At 42.1% G+C, this 18,987-nt stretch overlaps 4 protein-coding genes and 1 non-coding gene across 7 annotated transcripts in view; 3 read left to right on the top strand and 2 right to left on the bottom strand.

Annotated features, from left to right (window-relative positions):
• Positions 1 to 50: 50 nt before the first annotated feature.
• Positions 51 to 7,533, top strand: ACAT2 (acetyl-CoA acetyltransferase 2; the record flags this gene model as incomplete). Its single annotated transcript, XM_003204090.4, has 8 exons — positions 51 to 210; positions 1,102 to 1,283; positions 2,237 to 2,354; positions 3,104 to 3,247; positions 4,170 to 4,292; positions 4,590 to 4,744; positions 6,552 to 6,662; positions 7,189 to 7,533. Coding segments are annotated over 8 exons (1,161 nt in total), but the record flags the coding sequence as incomplete, so codon positions are not given.
• Positions 7,534 to 15,486, bottom strand: TCP1 (t-complex 1). The gene is made up of 12 exons (XM_003204081.4): positions 15,298 to 15,486; positions 14,266 to 14,351; positions 13,439 to 13,567; positions 12,856 to 12,953; positions 12,450 to 12,560; positions 11,642 to 11,823; positions 10,893 to 11,019; positions 10,380 to 10,555; positions 9,494 to 9,617; positions 8,508 to 8,700; positions 8,057 to 8,220; positions 7,534 to 7,831 (listed from the first exon to the last, which is right to left on the bottom strand). The coding sequence occupies exons 1-12, from the start codon at positions 15,368 to 15,370 to the stop codon at positions 7,618 to 7,620; spliced, it is 1,677 nt and encodes a 558-aa protein (XP_003204129.1). The 5' UTR covers positions 15,371 to 15,486; the 3' UTR covers positions 7,534 to 7,617.
• On the bottom strand, positions 14,671 to 14,807 carry LOC116216403. The gene has a single exon (XR_004159084.1). It is a non-coding gene; the product is annotated as a small nucleolar RNA SNORA29 (small nucleolar RNA).
• Positions 15,487 to 15,633: 147 nt separating the features above from the next.
• On the top strand, positions 15,634 to 18,617 carry MRPL18 (mitochondrial ribosomal protein L18). The gene is made up of 5 exons (XM_003204089.2): positions 15,634 to 15,795; positions 15,961 to 16,222; positions 16,812 to 16,992; positions 17,961 to 18,195; positions 18,416 to 18,617. The coding sequence occupies exons 1-5, from the start codon at positions 15,649 to 15,651 to the stop codon at positions 18,485 to 18,487; spliced, it is 897 nt and encodes a 298-aa protein (XP_003204137.2). The 5' UTR covers positions 15,634 to 15,648; the 3' UTR covers positions 18,488 to 18,617.
• Positions 18,618 to 18,720: 103 nt separating this feature from the next.
• Positions 18,721 to 18,987, top strand: part of PNLDC1 (PARN like, ribonuclease domain containing 1) — an 11,016-nt gene continuing 10,749 nt past the window's right edge. For all 3 annotated transcript variants that reach the window (XM_031552447.1, XM_019612879.2, XM_031552448.1), the window contains exon 1: positions 18,721 to 18,969. The gene's annotated coding sequence lies outside the window, so the exon portion shown is untranslated. The remainder of the gene's footprint in view (positions 18,970 to 18,987) is intronic.

Genomic DNA, 18,987 nt, shown 5'->3' with positions numbered 1-18,987 from the left:
GGAGCTCTGGTGCCCGGTGGGGGCGGCGTGGCAGGGGGGGCGGGCGGTGACGACTCTCCTCTCTCTCCTCGCCAGGTTCCTTCAACGGCGCGCTGTCCGCGCTGCCGGCGCACGAGCTGGGCGCCGCTGTCATCCGCGAGGCGCTGCGGCGGGCCGGGCTGGGCCCCGAGGAGGTGTCGGAGGTGGTGCTGGGCCAGGTGCTAACCGCAGGTAGGGCACGGCTGCTCCCGCTCTCACCTCGGGCGTAGCTTCTCGTGGATGTGACGGTGTGGGCGGCAACGGCTCCGCCGCTGCGGGACAAAGGCCGCCCGGGACCCACTGCAGCATCCCCTGCTTGCTTGCGGATGGGTCTCTTGATTTCGTGGAACTGCAGCAGGCAGGAAATTGGTCGTTTAGGTGCGGTTGCCTGCTCTTTGTGGGGTGGTGATGTTTAAGCAGTAGGATCACCGGGCAGGTTGTGCTTCAAACAAGAGGAAGAAAATAAAGGAAATAGATAGTTGAACATCACGTTTAAAGCTGATTTGGATTTCTGTATGTTATTAGCACAATGCACGGTGCGCTCTCTTTATCCATTCCTTTGCATACAAAAGAGCTGGCGTCACTTTAGCCTGGAGGACGTGTAGATGAAGAATGTTGTAGCTGAATGTAGCGCTCCTGTTCTCAACATCAAAGTTGCAAACAAGAATGGAAGCTTTTGTGACTGACCTTGCATAAATTGGTTTTCAAGGGAGTTTATAGGAAACACTGTCTATTCATAACGTGTAGAAGATGTCTGAAAGAAACTGTTCAGCTAGCAGCAGTTAAAGTGAATGCATGTCCTATACATGTACAACAGGTTGGTGCTGATTTGACGTTGAATAATTGGTGCTTCATCTCACCCACAGTCAGAAGCAGGGTTACAAATATAAAATAACAGTAGTAAGTGGCCAATTAAATGAGGGAGGTAACTGAGCTGCAGATTGCTGCCAGAAGCTTTATCTACCAACTAATAGTAGGAGCAAGCTCAGCATTTGGGGGGAATTGGAGTACAATCATAGAAAGTGGCAAGACCCATGTTTCATTTAAAGAGAGTGCGAGGGCAACAACTGTCTATTCTTACAGGTGCTGGCCAGAACCCAGCTCGGCAGGCGAGTGTTGGAGCAGGAATCCCATACTCAGTGCCGGCATGGAGCTGTCAGATGATCTGTGGGTCTGGCCTGAAGGCAGTCTGTCTGGGGGCACAGTCCATAATGACGGGAGACTCCAGTATTGTGGTCGCAGGAGGCATGGAAAGCATGAGCAAGGTAAAGCAAGAGATTTCACTCTCATTTTCTGGCTTACTGAGGACAGCAGTAAGTGATGATGAAACCAGGTGTTCCAAGGTTAATGCTTTGGAGGCAGTTTCTGCACTTGAAAGTGAAGTTATGCATCAAAAAAGGACTTGGTAGCTTTTCTTTTATTTAATAATATTGTAGTTACTAAAAAGATGCCATGCAAACACACACTACGTTTAAAATTCTATTTGAATTTCCATCCAGCCCTGTTGTGATGTAGAGATGTATCTGCTTGCAACAGCTGGCAATGAGAGAGGGTTTCTGTGCTGCAAGAGGCTCAAAGAATGAATAACTGGAAATGTTATTCTCTTACAGATTAATCGGTCAATAAGTAATTTGAGCTTGGGAAGAAAGCAAAGTGCTTTCATTTTAAGGTTTTCAGCCCAAGGCTGTGTCATGGACTCGTGCTTGGAAAGCGATCTAATGCAAAGGTCCACTGGCTGCCTAATGCTGAGGGTGATGTTGGTGCTTCCTGGTAGCAGAGTACAATGGGAAACATTTAGAGGGATACACGGGCTGTCTTGCCCCACAGTACTGTGTGATTCTGTCTGTGCTGAGAAAACATTTACTGGTTGGTGATCTGCTGCCTGGAAAATGCACAGGTCAAGCACCATGACAGCTATCAGACCTTGGAAGGAGAGACAGAGCATCCAGCTGGGGATCCCCATGTTTTGACTGGCCAAGGACCCTAATTTTCCCCTTACTTTTCATTCTATCCTGCAGTGTGAGAAAAGGACTTAAAGTGGGTGGTTTTGGGGGCAGGAGGGTATGTGTATAAGGGAGACTGTGAGAAGGAAAGGTGAGTTGGGATTGGTACCTGTAGTCCCAAGGTGGGAATCTGTCTCTGTCTGTCCTGCTGTCTTGGCTACTTTGCATACCACTGGTAGAAACAATCTAACTCCTTCTGAAATACCTTCCTGCAGGCTCCTCATGCAATTCACATGCGAGCTGGGGTGAAAATGGGAGAGGCTTCCTTGCAGGATACTATAATCCGGGATGGCCTTACAGATGCTTTTTATCAGTATCATATGGGTATAACTGGTAAGTGGTGATAGTTCTGAAAATCAAATAGTTAAATGGGAAGGCGGGAGGAGAATTCACTCTTAGGAAATTTCAAAAATCTGTTAAGAAATTCCAAGCTATCCTTAAGTTGTTCTCTTTTTCATGACTACAAACCCTAATACTGATAAGTGTTGAAGGCATTTTTTGCTTTGCAAGTAAAACAAACTTTTTTGTCTATTGGAGCTAATAAAATGTTGGCCTGGAAGAGTACATACTCAGACTCCCTGGCTTATACCTGTCCGCACTTCATTTCACTGCACCTCTTTTGCTTCTGAGCAATTTAAATTAACTTCAGGAAAAGTATCCAAATTAATTCCTAACTGAAGCATTCAGCTGCACAGTTTTACGGTGGGGAGGAATTAGGTGAAATGTACTGTGGATGCGTGTAGTTTTGCAACCTTAGGTTATTGCATCCTGGATGGTATAGTCAGCTAAGTGCTTGTTGAGAGATCTGATCTGATCCAGATAAGCAATTAGAAAAGCTTGTTGGCGTTTCTATTTAGCTAGATTTACCACCTGGGAGGAGATCCTGCACAGAAATGTACACCCACAGAATGAAATATAGCAGAGAATCATGAGCAACCAAAACAAGAAATTAAAGTGCAAACTGTTCAATGAGTTCAGCTGCTCACTACAGCAAACATTAATGACTACCTGTGTGCTTTCAACTTTAAAGCTTACAGCTATGGGAGGTACTGTCAGTAATATGCATTTTATTCTAATTTCAGCTGAAAATGTGGCCAATCAGTGGCAAGTTAGCAGAGGGGAACAAGACCAACTTGCTTTACAGTCACAGAACAGGACAGAGGCAGCACAGAAAGCTGGCTATTTTGTAAAAGAAATTGTTCCTGTTCTTGTACCTTCCAAAAAAGGTAGGTGTTAAATGGATAACTACAGCTAATTTTAAAGAAAAAAAACCATTTCCTACTATGTCTCTTTTAGTTAATGGTTTTCCAGTTACGCAGCCTGTTATACAAGTGGTTCCACAAGTCTGTAACCTGTTGCTCTCTTTTTCAGTTTCCAGCCCTTCTTTTTTGAAATAAGAGAGAAACAATGCAAATGTGGAATACTCAAATGTAGCTCTATGCAAATACTACTATCTATTTTATTGGAGAAGTAATTACAATCCAGGCCCATATCATGCTTAACATAGGTTCTCAACTTTGGATGCTGTATTAAAATCAATATTTTCATGTTGTTAGACAAAACTTAAATCAGTCATGTTGATATGGCAAGTCTTGACCACCTGGTAAAATACACAGTAAACAATAGTTAGAATTACTAGTTAATTAACTAGGTGCAGTTACGGACATTAGGTGTGTTTCTCTTTAGGTTTGCTTAGGATTTAAGCAGACCTCTTACGGCACACAAGCCAAAGGTATAATAGGGCGATTCCCCCTACAATCAACTGAGAAGCTCCTGTGAGAAAAGTTCTGACGTTAGGCCTTCAGGACTTTCTTGAAACCAGTGTAGATATTATTTCATGTTACTTGACTGTTCTTTCCAATGATATTCCTACAATTGCCCCCTTCTTGGAAGAGAAGCGGTTCTACTAGGAAGAGCCAGAACAATGTATGTTTTTGTACAGTATTTTGCTTGCTAGCATTCATTTCATGAAACCCAGCTGCCTGTCCTGCCAGAAGCAGCTGGAGGGAGATTTAATGTGCTTAATTTGTTGGTAAAGAGGAATATGGCATAAATTCCAAATCACCCTGCTGGTTCTGTCAGCTCTGTGTTTAAGGTATGTGTACGTGTTACCAGGGTCTCCTATGAGCCTAACACTTTGCTTTGCAGGTCCTATAGAAGTTAAAACAGATGAATACCCTCGACATGGGAGCAACTTGGAAGCAATGGCAAAGTTAAAACCCTGTTTTCTGACTGATGGAACTGGGACAGTAACAGCAGCTAATGCTTCAGGTCAGTCAGGCTAAAACTGAAATGGAAAACTATAATAGCTGTGTGTAGCTCAAGGAAGGGCATGGAAGAGGTGTCTGCTGTGTGGTCACTACTAGATATGCTTTAAAGGAAGTGGCAGTGTTTGACAATATAAGTAGAACTCAAATGTAACTGTGGAGAAGGATTTCTTTCCTGAGATGTCTTTTATTTGCTTGCTTTCTGTGAAGTAACACAAGTATTTGGACAATACAATGCTTGATAGCAATGCTTGATTGCAGTTACCCAGCAAACATACAGCAGCTGTTTGTCATTCCACAGGTTTAAATGATGGAGCTGCAGCTGTGATTCTAATGAAGAAATCTGAAGCTGCTAGGAGAGGTCTTATGCCTATGGCCCGGGTTGTATCTTGGGCTCAGACGGGTGTAGATCCATCTATAATGGGAGTAGGGCCCATTTCAGCAATAAGGAAAGCTGTAAGTAATTGCTTATCTGTCTATCCATTACTAAAAAGAACTTGTAATCTCTTTTCATTTTCTAGAGATGCCTACTCATTGAAAAATAATTTATAGATGTAAGTATAGCATTTGGAACATAATGTAGTCAAGTTTATAGGCCTCCTTGATCACCTAGGAGCGTTAAGATCAAATTTAATGGAAGCATATACTGACCTAATTTGGAGATGAATTGGGTCTGCCACAGCATAGTTCTGATTCTTTGTCTGGCCAGGTTAATGTTCATACCATTGCCTAGTTGTGTTTGCAGTACTACGTGCTGAAAGGATGAGCAGTGAGTGCGTCTGCTTTCGCGAATATGATTATGCCCTTTGTGCTTTGGTTTGTCTTGCCAAAGTGCTGCTCTGTGAAAGCTCAATTTCCTTTCAGATGAAACTAATCAAGAAGGGGCTTTCTAGAATCACATCTGATGTGCTCAAGCCAGTATTGCCTCCATTGAGGCACCCTGTGTCCAGTCCCCTGAGTGCTTCTGTTATGAGAACCTCCTGTGGCACCATGCTGCTTGCTAATACAGATGTAGCCCATGGCAACCCTAGCTGATTATCTGCTTTAGTATTCTTTCCTAGTTTTATTTATGCTGTGCAGACCTTATTTTGTTAGTGTTTGAAATGTCCTGGTAATGCGGAAGCCTAGTCTGGTCACATAGCCTCTCTGGCTTTTAATGGGAAAGTGATGGTCATAAAGCTGAAGCATTTTTTCATTTGACCCGTTCTTCTAAATCAGTGCCATAAATGCTGTTTCTATTGTACGCGATACACATTCTTAGTTTAAACTGTAGGATAGACAACCACAGACAAGTATTTAGCTCTACCTAAAATTCTATAGGTACTCTGAAAAAGGGCACTTCTTAATATAAACTTTGTAATAATGTGTGTTACCAAATACTTCACACCCTCCCAATGTGTTTGCTTCAGAACTTCTTAGTACCAGTTTCTCTGCAGGGCGACTAAGCCATGCTTTTTAGTGCAGCAATGTAGTAATTCTTAAAGATACCACTTTCTCAGGCGGTTGGCTCTTTTACCCAGTGTGTATCTAGTACAAAGGGGCACTCATCCTTGACTCGGGAGAGATGTGTCAATCTGGTTGCAAAACATCATTGCTGCAAATGATTCTGCTGATAAAGCATTGCTGTTAGAAACAGTCAGTGGAAGTAAATATTTAAATACATAGAACATGCCTGAGCCTATACCTAAGCAGGCAATTACACTACAAGTTTCTTGTGTGAAAGCATTAATCAAACTGTCTTCTAAAGTGGCACCATGGAAGCTTTGAGTAGCAGCTTCTCAATAAAGGCAGGAGAGCGGAGCTGTTAGCCCTGACGCCCATCACTAGTGGTCATTTTGGGAATTAAACACCTGTACTCAAAAACTGTATTAAGCTTTCAGAATCTCTAGTGAAATCAGACTTGTTTGTAAAAACTTGCTTTTAATCAGCTAAAACCTACATCTGAAAACTTTATTTGTTCTACTATGGGCACCATGTGCAGTTTGACTCCCTGCAATTGTTAACGGCACCAAGAGCTGTGAAACATTAACCTGGATGTTATACCAGCAGTGAGCATGTTGGGACTTTTTTTTTTTTGCTGACACCATGATATGATGTCACTTGTCCTCAAGAGAACCACAGCTATGAAAAAAACTTGTTTCTTTCCTTCAGCTTTTTAATAGTGGTGAATTTGTATCACTGATACAAGTCTCATTAACAGCTTCCTCAGGAACTGAGGAAAACATAAAAAAGCTTACTAATAAAATTTGTTTTGTTCTCTCAGATTGACAAAGCCAGTTGGACTTTGGACCAGGTTGACTTGTTTGAAATTAATGAAGCCTTTGCATCACTATCAATTGCAATAGCAAGAGAATTGAAAGTAAATCCAGAAAAGGTAATGAACATATGAGGTCTTGTTTCCTCGATTCTATTTGGATTGTATTCAGAGTTGAACTGGAGCAGCCCTATAGGTATAGGCAATACCACATCAGGCATTTCCCTCAGCTGCAGGCCTGCTTTGCTAGCAAATTGTTTCCTACTAGACCAGGCTACAGCTTTCTTCTGGTAGATATGTACACAACTCTTAAGTTCTGCAGCAAAGTAGCTAAGCCTGAAAGATAATCAGTTTTCTTCCAGGAGCGGTTAAGAATTTCAGTTATTACTCTCCTCCTTAAATTCACCCTAGCTACACCATCATTAACAGCTGTAGCAAATAAAAATGGATGACTAGATAGGCTCCTTGGGGAAGAAATGCTAATTGGTAACAGCTTCTACACGCAGGATCTAGTTTTCCTTGTAGTATATGTAGCACATTAGCTTAGTCACTTTCAGAGACCATACCCAGTGATGTCATTGATGTCAAAACTCCAGCAAGCCAAATGACTTCTGAACCTGACCTTATGTTCTTTCCTCCCCCTCAGATCAACACTCAAGGTGGAGCTATTGCTCTTGGCCACCCTCTGGGTGCCTCTGGTTGTCGCATCCTTGTGACTCTGCTGCATGCACTGGAACGAACAGGTGGAAAACGTGGTGTTGCTGCTCTCTGCATAGGAGGAGGAATGGGAATAGCTATGTGCATTGAGAGATGAATAACTGCCTTAGAGTTTACTAGCAACCTTCTAATCATGCATGTTTTTGTTTTCCCTAGCATTACAGAGGCTTACTACAATGCTTTTTGTGCTCCTTCATCATTGCCTTGTCAATTAAGATTAATGGTTACTACACAGAAATTTTTGCTTCTGAAAATAAATTTTTCCACAAAGAAATAGCAGCATTCAACCACTTGTTTTATTAACATTTCGGTTACAAGAGTGGGAAGTGTAAGTTAGATAAACATAAATAAAGCCTAATTATTCTTCAAGTGCTCCAGAGTGAACTGCATCTTCATAGCACCCTCTATCCTCTTTAGGTTCAGGGTGCAGTTTGATAAGGTCATCGATTCGAAGAATAGTAATTGCAGCTTCTGTTGCAAACTTCAGGCTCTTAGTTTTGACCATGGTTGGTTCAAAGACACCAGCTTGCTTATTATCACGAGGCTTTCCGTTGACCAAGTCGAGACCGATCCTGGAAAGAACAACTATCATCAGATGGAAAAGTAGGGAAAGTAGAAATAAGCTTGGAGTGTTATCATTTCATTAAGACTAGGTCCTGGTGACACATACATAGAACTAAAAATCAGCAGGAGAAGAATTTCAGTGATAATCTACGCCTTTTTGAAGGCAAATTTTGGCTCCCTAAACTGCCAGAACAATTTCCCATCCGACTCACCCACCCCCTGGGGATACTTGCCATTTCAGATTTTTGCGATCAGGGTTAACTTGAGCCTCATTATGGAATGCTCTTAACTTCGCAACGAGATCTGTAGCATCTTGAGCAGCATTTACTGCCAAGGTATTTGGAATTATTAAGAGCGATCTTGCAAATTCTGCTATTGCAAGTTGTTCACGTGATCCCTAAAAAGAGAACAAAGTTTTAAAACTTACTGCTGTTGCTGGAATTAGAAAAAAGCACAGCCAGAATTAAGACAATAGGTCAAACCACGCAGAACATCTTTCACATTTTAGTCTGATTATCAGGAAAACTAATTCATGTTTTCTGTTTGAAAGAAGCATCTTATGATTGTGTAAAGTAATTATGCTTTCAAGAACCACGGAGCTGACTTCTGGTAGAATAAAGAAAATTCATACTGTCCTAACAAAGCACACATACACTGTTACTTATCTGTGAAACCATTACTCACCATACTTGTTGCATAATTTTCAAGATAAATTGAAAGTGCTGCCTCTACAGCACCACCACCTGGAACAACGGACTTGGATTCCAATACTCTTTTAACAACACAGAGAGCATCATGTATAGATCGTTCCATCTCATCACACATGAAGTCATTAGCTCCTCGTAAAATGATTGATGCTGAAGTACGAGCCTTTGTGCTGTGGAATAAAGGAAGCAGAAGACAGCTTCACTGAAAAAGAAATACAAATTACAACTCCTCTCGGTAGACATTTTTCTTATAAAATCAAGCTCAGTGGAGCCAGACTTTTTTCAGCATTTAGAAGTTCTATCTTACTACTGTTATGGCTCCCTGCAGGGTATGTGTATTGTGACATAGTAAGTTAGTATTTAGTTTAAGTTCCAGTAGGTTATTACTGTTACCTATATTGAGATGCAGTCTTTTAGAGAAAGATACACAAAAAAAGACACTTCAATTACTGTAGTGTTTTTGGTGTCAGAACAGTTGTGGAATAGGAGGGACGGCACAGGAAAAAGCAGAGCTCTCTTCTGCATAGCCATTAAGTGAGGTCATGACTGCCAGCAGTACAGTAAATGCAGTCATACAACTGCTTAAGTGCCACAGTCACAGAATATTTGATTCCTCAGAAACAGCTACAAAAAGAGACAAAAGTTGGATATTGAGATCAGAAGTGAAGTCTATAGGCAAGTATGTTCTTTTTAAAGAAACTATGATAAACCACATTTTAAGTACAGCCTATCTAGCAATTTGATTGATACATCACATTTGATGTAACAGCTGTCCAGCCCCAACAGACAAGATGAAATACTGTTACTTTCACCTCTCATTTGCAGTGGACTTTAATATACTCTTTCCCATGCGTATAAACTACCCATGCCACTGAGATAGCATGGAAGCAAATAAATGGGATTTTATCTCAAATCCAACAGAAAACCATGCACAAAAATGAATACTCTAAAGGGGGCCCTTACTTCTTGATTAAGATCAGTTCGTCATCACAGATTCTCTCTTGAATCACCTCTTCTGCCTGTCCCAGCATTAATGCCTCAAAGCTTTCCTCACCTTCAAGATTTGCAAGGGTTGAACATATGGTCGCTTTAAAAAACAAACAAGATGTGAAATTAGCATTCAGTTCCAATACATCCTTTGCCAACTTCCCAGAAGCAGCACATGGAAAGAACATCAGAAACATAAATACAAGCAGAATGAGCAAAATTAATTTAATTAACCGCACTTCAGTAGCAAAGGTTAATTATTTTTCACACAGCAAGGAGATTTTCTGCAGTTTGTCATCGGAGTTGCTGGTTTTGCTCCATTTTTACAGCACTTATTTTTCTTAGAACCAGAAGTTCTCCTGCTTTACCAAAATGAAAACACTTTCTTAAACATGTAAGAACTGACAGAAAATATGCACAGGGCCAGATTTTTTTCTAGTTGTTGTTTAATTATGCATTAAATACTGCAGCAATTCTTCATTTGTCTTGAACTATCTATACAGAGTACTTTTCCCCAGTATAAAGCACCATTTAATTTTTCCATGCTGTAAACCTTCCTTGGGCAATCCCTTCAACTATCTACTCTGATGGAACGCTCATTTAAAAGGAACAGTAAAGTTAAAACATAACAAGAGTGCTTCAGCTTTCTTCATCCTCTCTCTCCTTGCATGGCCTACACACTAAGAAGCCATACTCCAAAGATTAGTTCACAGAATCACAGAATTGTAAGGGTTGGAAGGGACCTCCAGAGATCGAGACCAACCCCCCTGCCAAAGCAGGTTCCCTACACCAGGTAAGTTACCAGCTACACCAGGTAGTTACAGCAGTTTTTACTTGAAAAAGCATTTTCATACACACATACCTCCCGATGCCTTAGCAATCCGCTTAAGATCCTTCTTTACAACTCTTCGTACTGCCATGGCACCAGCATCAACGAAGTATTTCAGACACATGTCATCAATACCTCCAGTGGTTAGAATAACGTTGGCACCTGTGGCCAAAATCTTCTGGATCCTTTCTTTTGTAATATCTGATTCTCTGCAAGGACAACGTAAAAAATTACAAACACATTTAGAAGCTTGCAATTAGGTTCCGTTAACCAATGTCTTGAAATCTTCATGCAGAGCTTTGCAAGAAGGAACCACTACACAAGTTTATGTGGATTTCTTTGAAGTGGACTTAGTACTAAGTTCCGCCTTCAGAAATAAAGACTTTTTTTTCCCCAATTAATATTTGTTATTTGTTGACTAAGACATTAGTTTTCTAAATACTTCTGTCTCTTGTACTCAGTCAAAATTACATCAAGCCCACCAGAATTGAAGAGATCAAATCATCCACTGCAACCCCACTGGCTGTTAGTCAACCTTCCACACACCTTTGCCTTATCTGGTCCAGCTTCTCTGGGTCCGTGATAACAACCTGAACGCCAAGCTTCATTTTTGCTTTCTGCAGGCTGAAGTCAAGGCACGCAATCTTTGCATTAACTATTCTCTTCGTCATACCTGAGGATAGAGAAGAGAAGAAGGAAAAAGGCTGCTGTCAAACTGAGTTAACAGATTCTCAAGTTTACATTAGAAAACAATGCTGCTTTTGCGTTTCAGGTATCTATTCGTTTCTTCAATTTCCAGTCCTGCCCAATATGAAAAAATATGAACAGAGACTTCAATGACAGAAATACATTTTTAAGTCCCTAGTATAACTTCTGTTTCCTTTCAATGGATCCCTATTCTGAAAACATGAACATCCACAAGAACTAACCCATCAGTCTCACATACTTTTAAGTTACTTAATCATGAGACAATTCTATTAAACTTAAACCTCTGTAAAAACTGACACTGGCTCTCAAAAAGGGAGGTACTTGTATTCTCAAAGACTGCAGTGTTACCATGTCAAAACCAGCAAAATAAACAGTTACAAATATTTTGAGTACCCTACTTGGCCTCTCAAACCAGTGTCTAGAAATTATTATGAAGTGCTAAGATTTTTTGTTTTTTTCTTATTTAATCATTCTAGAACTGAAAAAGCAAAAGTTCCACAACTAGTGCAGTCAGTAGGAAGATCCATGCAGAAAGAACGAAAATACCAAATTCACAAAAAACTCTATGAAACACAGTGTTTTCTTACCCTGTGAGCCCACCACGCAGTTCAGAGCGTAACCATTCACAAGAATGCTCTCTTTTTGGCTGCGGCCATGTGCCTTCAAAACATTAACAGAGTTGATTGGATACCGGGCCTGGCCCTTCTGGTCTGTATATTTAACTGCCATTGCAGCATCCACCACCATATTTGCGAAGAAATCACCATCACTAAAATACTGTTAAGGTTAAAACTGGAACGAAAACTACTGTTATCCTTAAAAAATAGAGAAAGGAAAAAAGCAAAGTTCCTTGTATAAAATATTTTTTAACACTTTTTTTAGAAGAATGAGTAACTCAAAGCTGAAATAATGAGAAGTAAATTAGGACAGGCTAATGCAAAGCTTGTTTTGACCCTTTTTGTTCTTTAACAGAACAAAACATCTATCCTATGATCACAGTAATGCATCCTCCTATTAGCACAAAGATCAAGAATACAGGTTTTTCTGTGACTATCAAGTAAAACACAACCTTCTTTCCTGCAGTTTCACTCCCCTAGATACCTGACTTCTGAATTTTTCCATTCACGCAGTTCTTTTGCATAGACACACACTGTAAGGAAAAAAAAAATTAATACACTTATGTCTATTATGGTGTCCTTCTCCAAGTTCAAATACTTTGGAAAGGTGTGAACATGCTTTCCCATGAGAGATAACAATACCAGTGAAGTGTTTTCTGCATGTTTGTTATGAATGGGAGAACACTTCATCTATCATTTTACCGCTGCTGTAAAGGAAACTAGCCTAACTGATTAAGCTCTCTGAACATGTAAATAACTGAAACAAGTTAAAGGATACATTCCTATAATTTTTGAGGACATGGATGTTTTAGCAGCATTAATTAGGCATTCCCTGCCTAACTCGTCTGTGTTAATAATAAGGTTTTCATTGATGTAGCGAACTGCTTCCCTGTAGAATAAAAACAAAATACCAATAAAGAATGCCACCCTTACAAAAGACAAAAATCTCATGCCCTCAGTCCCACTAAATGTTACAGAGAAGTTAAATCAATTATTCTTCTTGAACAGTAAAATGACATTTTTATGTGACAGTATACAAATACAGAATTAAAACTACAATGAAACCAGCGTATCCATTTTGCACAAAGAAGTCTTCATTAATGCAGATATAAAACCAGAAATAAAAAGCGTGCACTTATTGTACCTGGAAAATGCAATATACTTCAACTGTATCAGTTTCTTACTTGCAAGCAAGTCGGTATCCACCAATAATGGAGGTAGGATGGATTTTCTGTTTGACAAGCTCGTCAGCATTTTTTAGAAGTTCCGCAGCAATGATTACCTGTTTGAAATACAAACACCAAATATACCTATTTCATACAACCAAAACAACTACTTGCTACCATACAGCAGAGAAGTAGAATCCCCGATGGTTCAATGTCTGCTCAGCAGAAACAACACCTTAACCGTATTTTCTGACCTTGGGGAAAATGCCATCCAATTTTAAAAGGCATAGAACTTTTCAATTCCCTAAAAACTTTTACAACATTCAGTATTCTTACTAATTAGCCTTAGCATTTTACTTTCCCAGTGGTTAGAAAGAAAGAATGTAAATTCAGAAACTATCCTTGACTTCAACAAAGAAACAATAGTGCATAAACAGCAGTGAGTGAATTCCATTCCAGCATACCGACTGCATATGGAAACAAGCATCTATGAAACAAACACACAAATCTGATTTCTTTCTTCTGCAAACCACTTTGAAAAAAACCTGAGATCACGAAACACTGACATTTGTTGCATCTGCCTATAAAACTTCTTGCATACCACTGAGGTTGTCCCATCACCAACTTCTTTGTCTTGTAGGTCTGCCAGCTCACAAAGGACTTTTGCAGCAGGATGTTCAACTTCCAGCAGTTTCAGAATAGTTGCACCGTCATTAGTAATGGTCACATCCTAGTTTTTAGAAATCGAATATTAGTACAAAATATATGTCTATTGTTTTTCCTGTCGTGTTCTGCAATGTTCATGAAACAGAACATTAATTTTTTTTTGTAAATTTTCATGAAATGGCTATTTATACCAAATGCTTATTGCTTCTTTGTAACCAAGTGACCCGTAGTTATCAGGGACAACTGGCACCTCATTTTCATCAGAAACACCTGTTAGATACAAAATGTTTTGCAAATATCATGCTAATAGCATGGCGGTGAATCGCTTCCAAAGTAGTATTTTATTATGGTCTTATACCAGGAAAAGTTTAAATAATTTTAAGTGCAAAATACCAATCTTAAAATTGTTAAAAAGTTATTTGAAGTCGCTTTTACATTCTATCTCACAGGGAAGAGAACCAGGTATACGAGTCAACAGCAGTCTGACTACAGCATTATATACTCATTTAAGTTCAAATAATTTTGTCAAGTAATTACTTTTACACAGAGAAAAAAGTCAACTGTAATACAGAAGCTACTGATGCAAGTGATACAGCACGAACCACGTGAATAGACTATTTTACTGAAATGCTCCTCCTCCCACTCTCTCTCCACACAACACAAGAACAGGTACGTGAAAATGACACCTAGGAAGCACACTAGGTGGAAGCACTTCAACAATAAAACACTTCAGCATTTTCCACTTAGATAAAGTTTACTTACCCCAATATCATCCACCAACATCTTATCCAGCCCAACTGGTCCCAGGGAACTTTTCACAATGTTGGCAATTGCAGATGCAGCAGTAACTACATAAATGAAAAGAAAAAAAGATTTTGAAAACCAAAAAGCACGAGAAGCCTGTGCCTCAGAAACTTTAGATAAACTAACTCAGGATCACTTTTCAGTCTGGTTTGCGGGTATTAAGCCGTACTAAATACAAGCAGCACAAACCAAGGTAGATCCATGGTACAACCACATAACGTAGAACATATAACAGCTGATAACATATCTTTTTACCTCGATTAGGTCTGTAACTAACACAAAATATTTAAAGTCATGAAAATCAGAAGCGAGGGGCCTCCAGGCACTTAAATGATAATGGAGCATCTAAGGTAGCAGCTTGTCCACGTGATGTTCTGCCAACTTCATGTAGGAAAAAGATACAATCAACCTTTTCCTTCAGACCGTGGCAAGTTTTTCCTCTATCCCACAAGCATAGCCACTTCCTCTGGAGAATGAAAAAGTGGTAGTATAATGGGAATAGCTGCAATGCAGGCCCTCACTCTGAGTTTCCAACGGTGTAACTACTACCGTTTAGAGCAGCTTTTTGAAAGAAACTACCATTACCGAGCGTCTCAGGCAGATTAAGGCCATCTAGACCTTAAGCATACATCAGAACCATACAACCCTCACAATCACCAGAAGACAACTCCTCAGCTTCTTCTTTTCTCGTTCACCTTCTCAGAAACGCAAACGATCCCGGGATGCACAGCCTTCCCCGTGTGCCGTTTGTGAGAAATGTAATTCGGACGGGGTCCCTTTCCCCAGCAGCCACCTCCCCACCCGGCACCCTGCAGGCCCTACAAGTTGGCGGCGGTCCCCACACACCCTGGCCGGCAGCCGCCCGCCCTCACGACCGAGCCGAGGCGGCGGCGGCAGGCCCGGGGCGGGGAAGCACATGGCTGCGCCATGTTACCTCCTCCGCGCTCCCTCCCCGCTTAGCGGGCTCCGCCGGCAGCACACGGCCGTTACCGTTCTGCGTGCGGATGGTGTCGCCGCTGGTCCGCTCGCCGAACACAGCCAGGGGCCCCTCCATCGCCGCCATCTTCCCGCCAGGCCGCGGCGCGAGAAGCAGACACAGCGCCGAGCCGCAGAATGGCCAACAGGCCGCTATGGAATGCCGGGAACTCCGCCCGAGTCGGGCGCGGGCAGGCCGGGCGTTGAAGGGACGGGGCCACGGCCGCCCGCCCAATCCAGGGGCGCGGTGCAGCCCGGTCTCGAACCGTGATTGGTCCTTGCCGTTGAACAAAGCCACTGAACCGTATGGGAGGTGGCAGCGCTTCTAGGAGGTTCTAGAAACGGCGGCGCACGGCTGCTTTGCGCATGCGCGCTGACTGCCGGTTGGGAGTGGGCGGGGGACTACTGGCCCGGGCGGAGCTTGTAGGAGCTGTGGGCGTCTGTGGCTTGCGCCGTGGTGCTCTTCCCTGGACAGTGGCTGGAAAAGGGCCCAAGTCTAACGTCAATTTTGGGGTGTGGTATTTTTGCTTATGATGTTATAACGTGTTACTTCACTTTTTAAGGGAATTAATTACTCTCCTAATCGCAAAACCACGATTTGTATTGTCTCAGGCCCTACTTTCTTTTCTGGCCATAGAGAAAGGCCAATACTAAAAGCCACTCTGCCTCCCGGGACAGATTCCACCAGCGTGCAGCCCCCATACTGCCCATCCGGTAAATGCGTGCTGTCCGTGCGCAGCCCACGTGACACAACCATCTGGGCGGAAGTGCCCCTCGACTTCCGGAGGGAGGTGCCGGTCTCACCCAAGATGGCGGCGCCCAGGGGTCTCTGAGCGCCCGGGAGGTGACCGTCGCTTTAGATCGCGGCGGCTCTCCATGGCGCTGGGCGGTCGCGGCTGCATGTTGCTGGTGGCTGGCCGGCTCTGGGCACGTGGAGCGGGTAAGGTCGACTGCTCTGCCACTCTCCAAGCCAGCTTTCTCCAGTAGGAGGCGTCGCGCCCCGTGTGCTGCCAGGTCGGGTGTCTCGGTGCGGCTGTTCCGTCCTGTGCAGGCCCGTGCTGCCGCCGGTAACGGCTGCTGTGGAATGGGGCGGGGGCTGGCAAGCGGGGCCTTGAGCCTTAGCCCGGTGGAGGGATTTCCGCTGATGTTCCGGAAGTAAAAAGTGTGTAGCAGAGTGAGTTTGCAAGTGTAAGGTGATAGCATGATTAGTGATGATCAGGTAGGTGGGACAGATGGGTTTTAACTAATTTGGTATTGCAGTGCTTGGTTCCTTGTGCAGTTCAGTGTCAGTATTTCCTAGAGTCCTAATTATAGAAATCTTGTAATTATTCTCCAATTTGTGTTATATGCACCCATCTTAAAACAAAGTTGACGTTACACATTCCTTCAGTTTTTAGCATACATTCTATCTCATAAGTTGAAAGAGGCTGAGGTCTGATAACCCATTATTTTGTATTTGATCTACTGCTTGTGTTATATATAATTCCTAACTTTTTTTTTAAAGTTTTTTTTTCCTTCTTTCCTTTAAGGTTTCCGTTATGCATCAACTACAGCTGGCCTGAAATCTGAGAGTGAAATAGACACAAAGGAGAATGAGGTTGTTTCCCCAGAGTTCACTAACAGGAACCCTCGGAACCTTGAGCAGTTGGCACTTGCTAGGAAGGAGCGTGGCTGGGAGACAACATGGCCAAAGCGTGAATTCTGGTATAGGTGAGTCAGAAGAGTCAGGGGAGATGAAGATCCAAAATAAATAAGAATTTAAAAATATATACTATGTGGTATTTCCATAAAATGTACTTTTTGGGTTATGGAATGAGTTAACCCTTCAGCTGTTCTTAATTGACAGATACCTTTTATGTTCAGAGAGTAATAGATTATCATCACATGAAACGTAGTGTATGTTTAAGATCTTTCTAACTTTAATATAGTAATATTGATTAAACAACTGCAGTTTAACTTAGGATTCGGATAGTCTTGTGCTGACCGTGCATTATTGTCTTACTCAAGGTACTTGATTGTTTTTTTATTTTGTAAGAAAATGTTGATTGCTTGCCTTGTGGAAAACAAGTACATCTTAAGCTGGGGAATCAATATCATTATTTTCTTCTTGAGTGAAGAACTATGTACAATTCATTCATATCTGGAAATCTGATTTTTTTTTTTTTCCTGATAGCGCAATAGGAAATACTCTGCTGTTAACAGACTGTAATTTTTAAGGCTTAGCAATACTCCTTGGCCACTTGCCAATCTTGACAAGTTGCTCCCAGCTGTATAGCAATAGACTTTAAGAGGCTGTATGACAAACCTAGAGTTGCTTTTCAGTCGGAGCAGTTCCCTCTCACAGACAGCAGTACAGCATCGTTCGGATGCACAGTGCTTGTTTTTGGGGTGTGCGTGTGAAGCACTATAGGGCCAGGCACGTGATTACTGAAAAGTCACTCCTGGAACTTCAGTCTCTTTAACTGGTAAAAGGAGTCCTATTTTATGTCCAAATAAAGTAAGAAATAAAGCCTGCCAAGTTAATAAAAGCAATATTAAGAAATCATTATATTAATAGTTCCAGTGCACTCAAAGTTATCTCATAAAGCAAATAACTTCAGTTACTTACCGTATATCAGTGTGTTTTCTCTAGAGATCTGGGAAAAACATACTGCATGTTGCATTTTTCCCTCACCCAGGTTACGGCTGGAGCGGACACAGCATTATGTAGAAGCCTTTGTGGAGCGCAGTAACGGCAATGTTGTGTTATCTGCCTCTACTCGAGAGTGGGCTATAAAGAGGCACCTGTACAGTCCTAAGGGCGTTACAGCCTGCAGAAACCTTGGCCGTGTTATGGCACAGCGCTGTTTGGAAGCGGGAATCAACTTTGTGAACTTTAAAGCTGTTATTCCTTGGGAATATCGTTGTGATTCGGCAAGTACCTTAAACTTGATTTGCCTTTTTTTTTTTTTTTTCCTCCGCTTTCTAAACACTGATTTATGTTTTTGCACCATTAGTTTCCTTATGTGGCTTGACTATTTCTGTTTGCAACAGTCCAAAGGGTAACCTTGACAAGCTAACACGCTCTGTGTCCACAATGATGTTTGGGTGCTGACTGCTTTCTCTCTATTCACATCTCTGTATTTCCAACAAGATCCAGGAATTTGAAAAAGCGATGACAGAGGGTGGTGTTGTTCTGCGGGAGCCAAGGAGAATCTACCAATAAAATGGAGACCACTGGGACAACTTCCAAGGAATGGCACTCGCTTTCGTAGGTGTGGGTCCAGCCACAGCGAGGGACTGGAAATGGAAGGAGTTGGAACATGGCATCTAATAATAAAATATTTATAAATAAATAGCAGTGTCGAATTCCTGATTATGAAATTTCCAACACTTTTCTTCTTATACTGGAATGAAACGTTCATCTTAATCACTTCCATCCCTGTACGTCTGACTTAGCAAAAAATTTAGAACAGTAACTTAGTTTTATGCAGTACTTCGTGAAAAAGAAAACCAGAAAGTTTATGTTCCCCTAACCGTGCCTTGTAGTCCTCTTGCATCCCGCTGCGGCTCTACGCAGCCCGAGGAGCACAGCTGCGCGGCCATCCGGTCTGCGTGCGTCTGCCCCGGCCCGGCAGCCCAGAGGGCAGAGCGGGTGGGGCGTGGCGTGGCGTGGCGCTGCCTTACCTGCGCGAAGCGTGCTGCCCGGCGGCAGCCAGGGGCGTG

Source organism: Meleagris gallopavo, chromosome 2 (assembly GCF_000146605.3).
Source record: "Meleagris gallopavo isolate NT-WF06-2002-E0010 breed Aviagen turkey brand Nicholas breeding stock chromosome 2, Turkey_5.1, whole genome shotgun sequence".
In the NCBI taxonomy this organism is placed as follows: Eukaryota; Metazoa; Chordata; class Aves; order Galliformes; family Phasianidae; genus Meleagris; species Meleagris gallopavo.
Note: the sequence above shows the minus strand (reverse complement) of the source record. Positions and strands in the feature narration are given on the sequence as shown.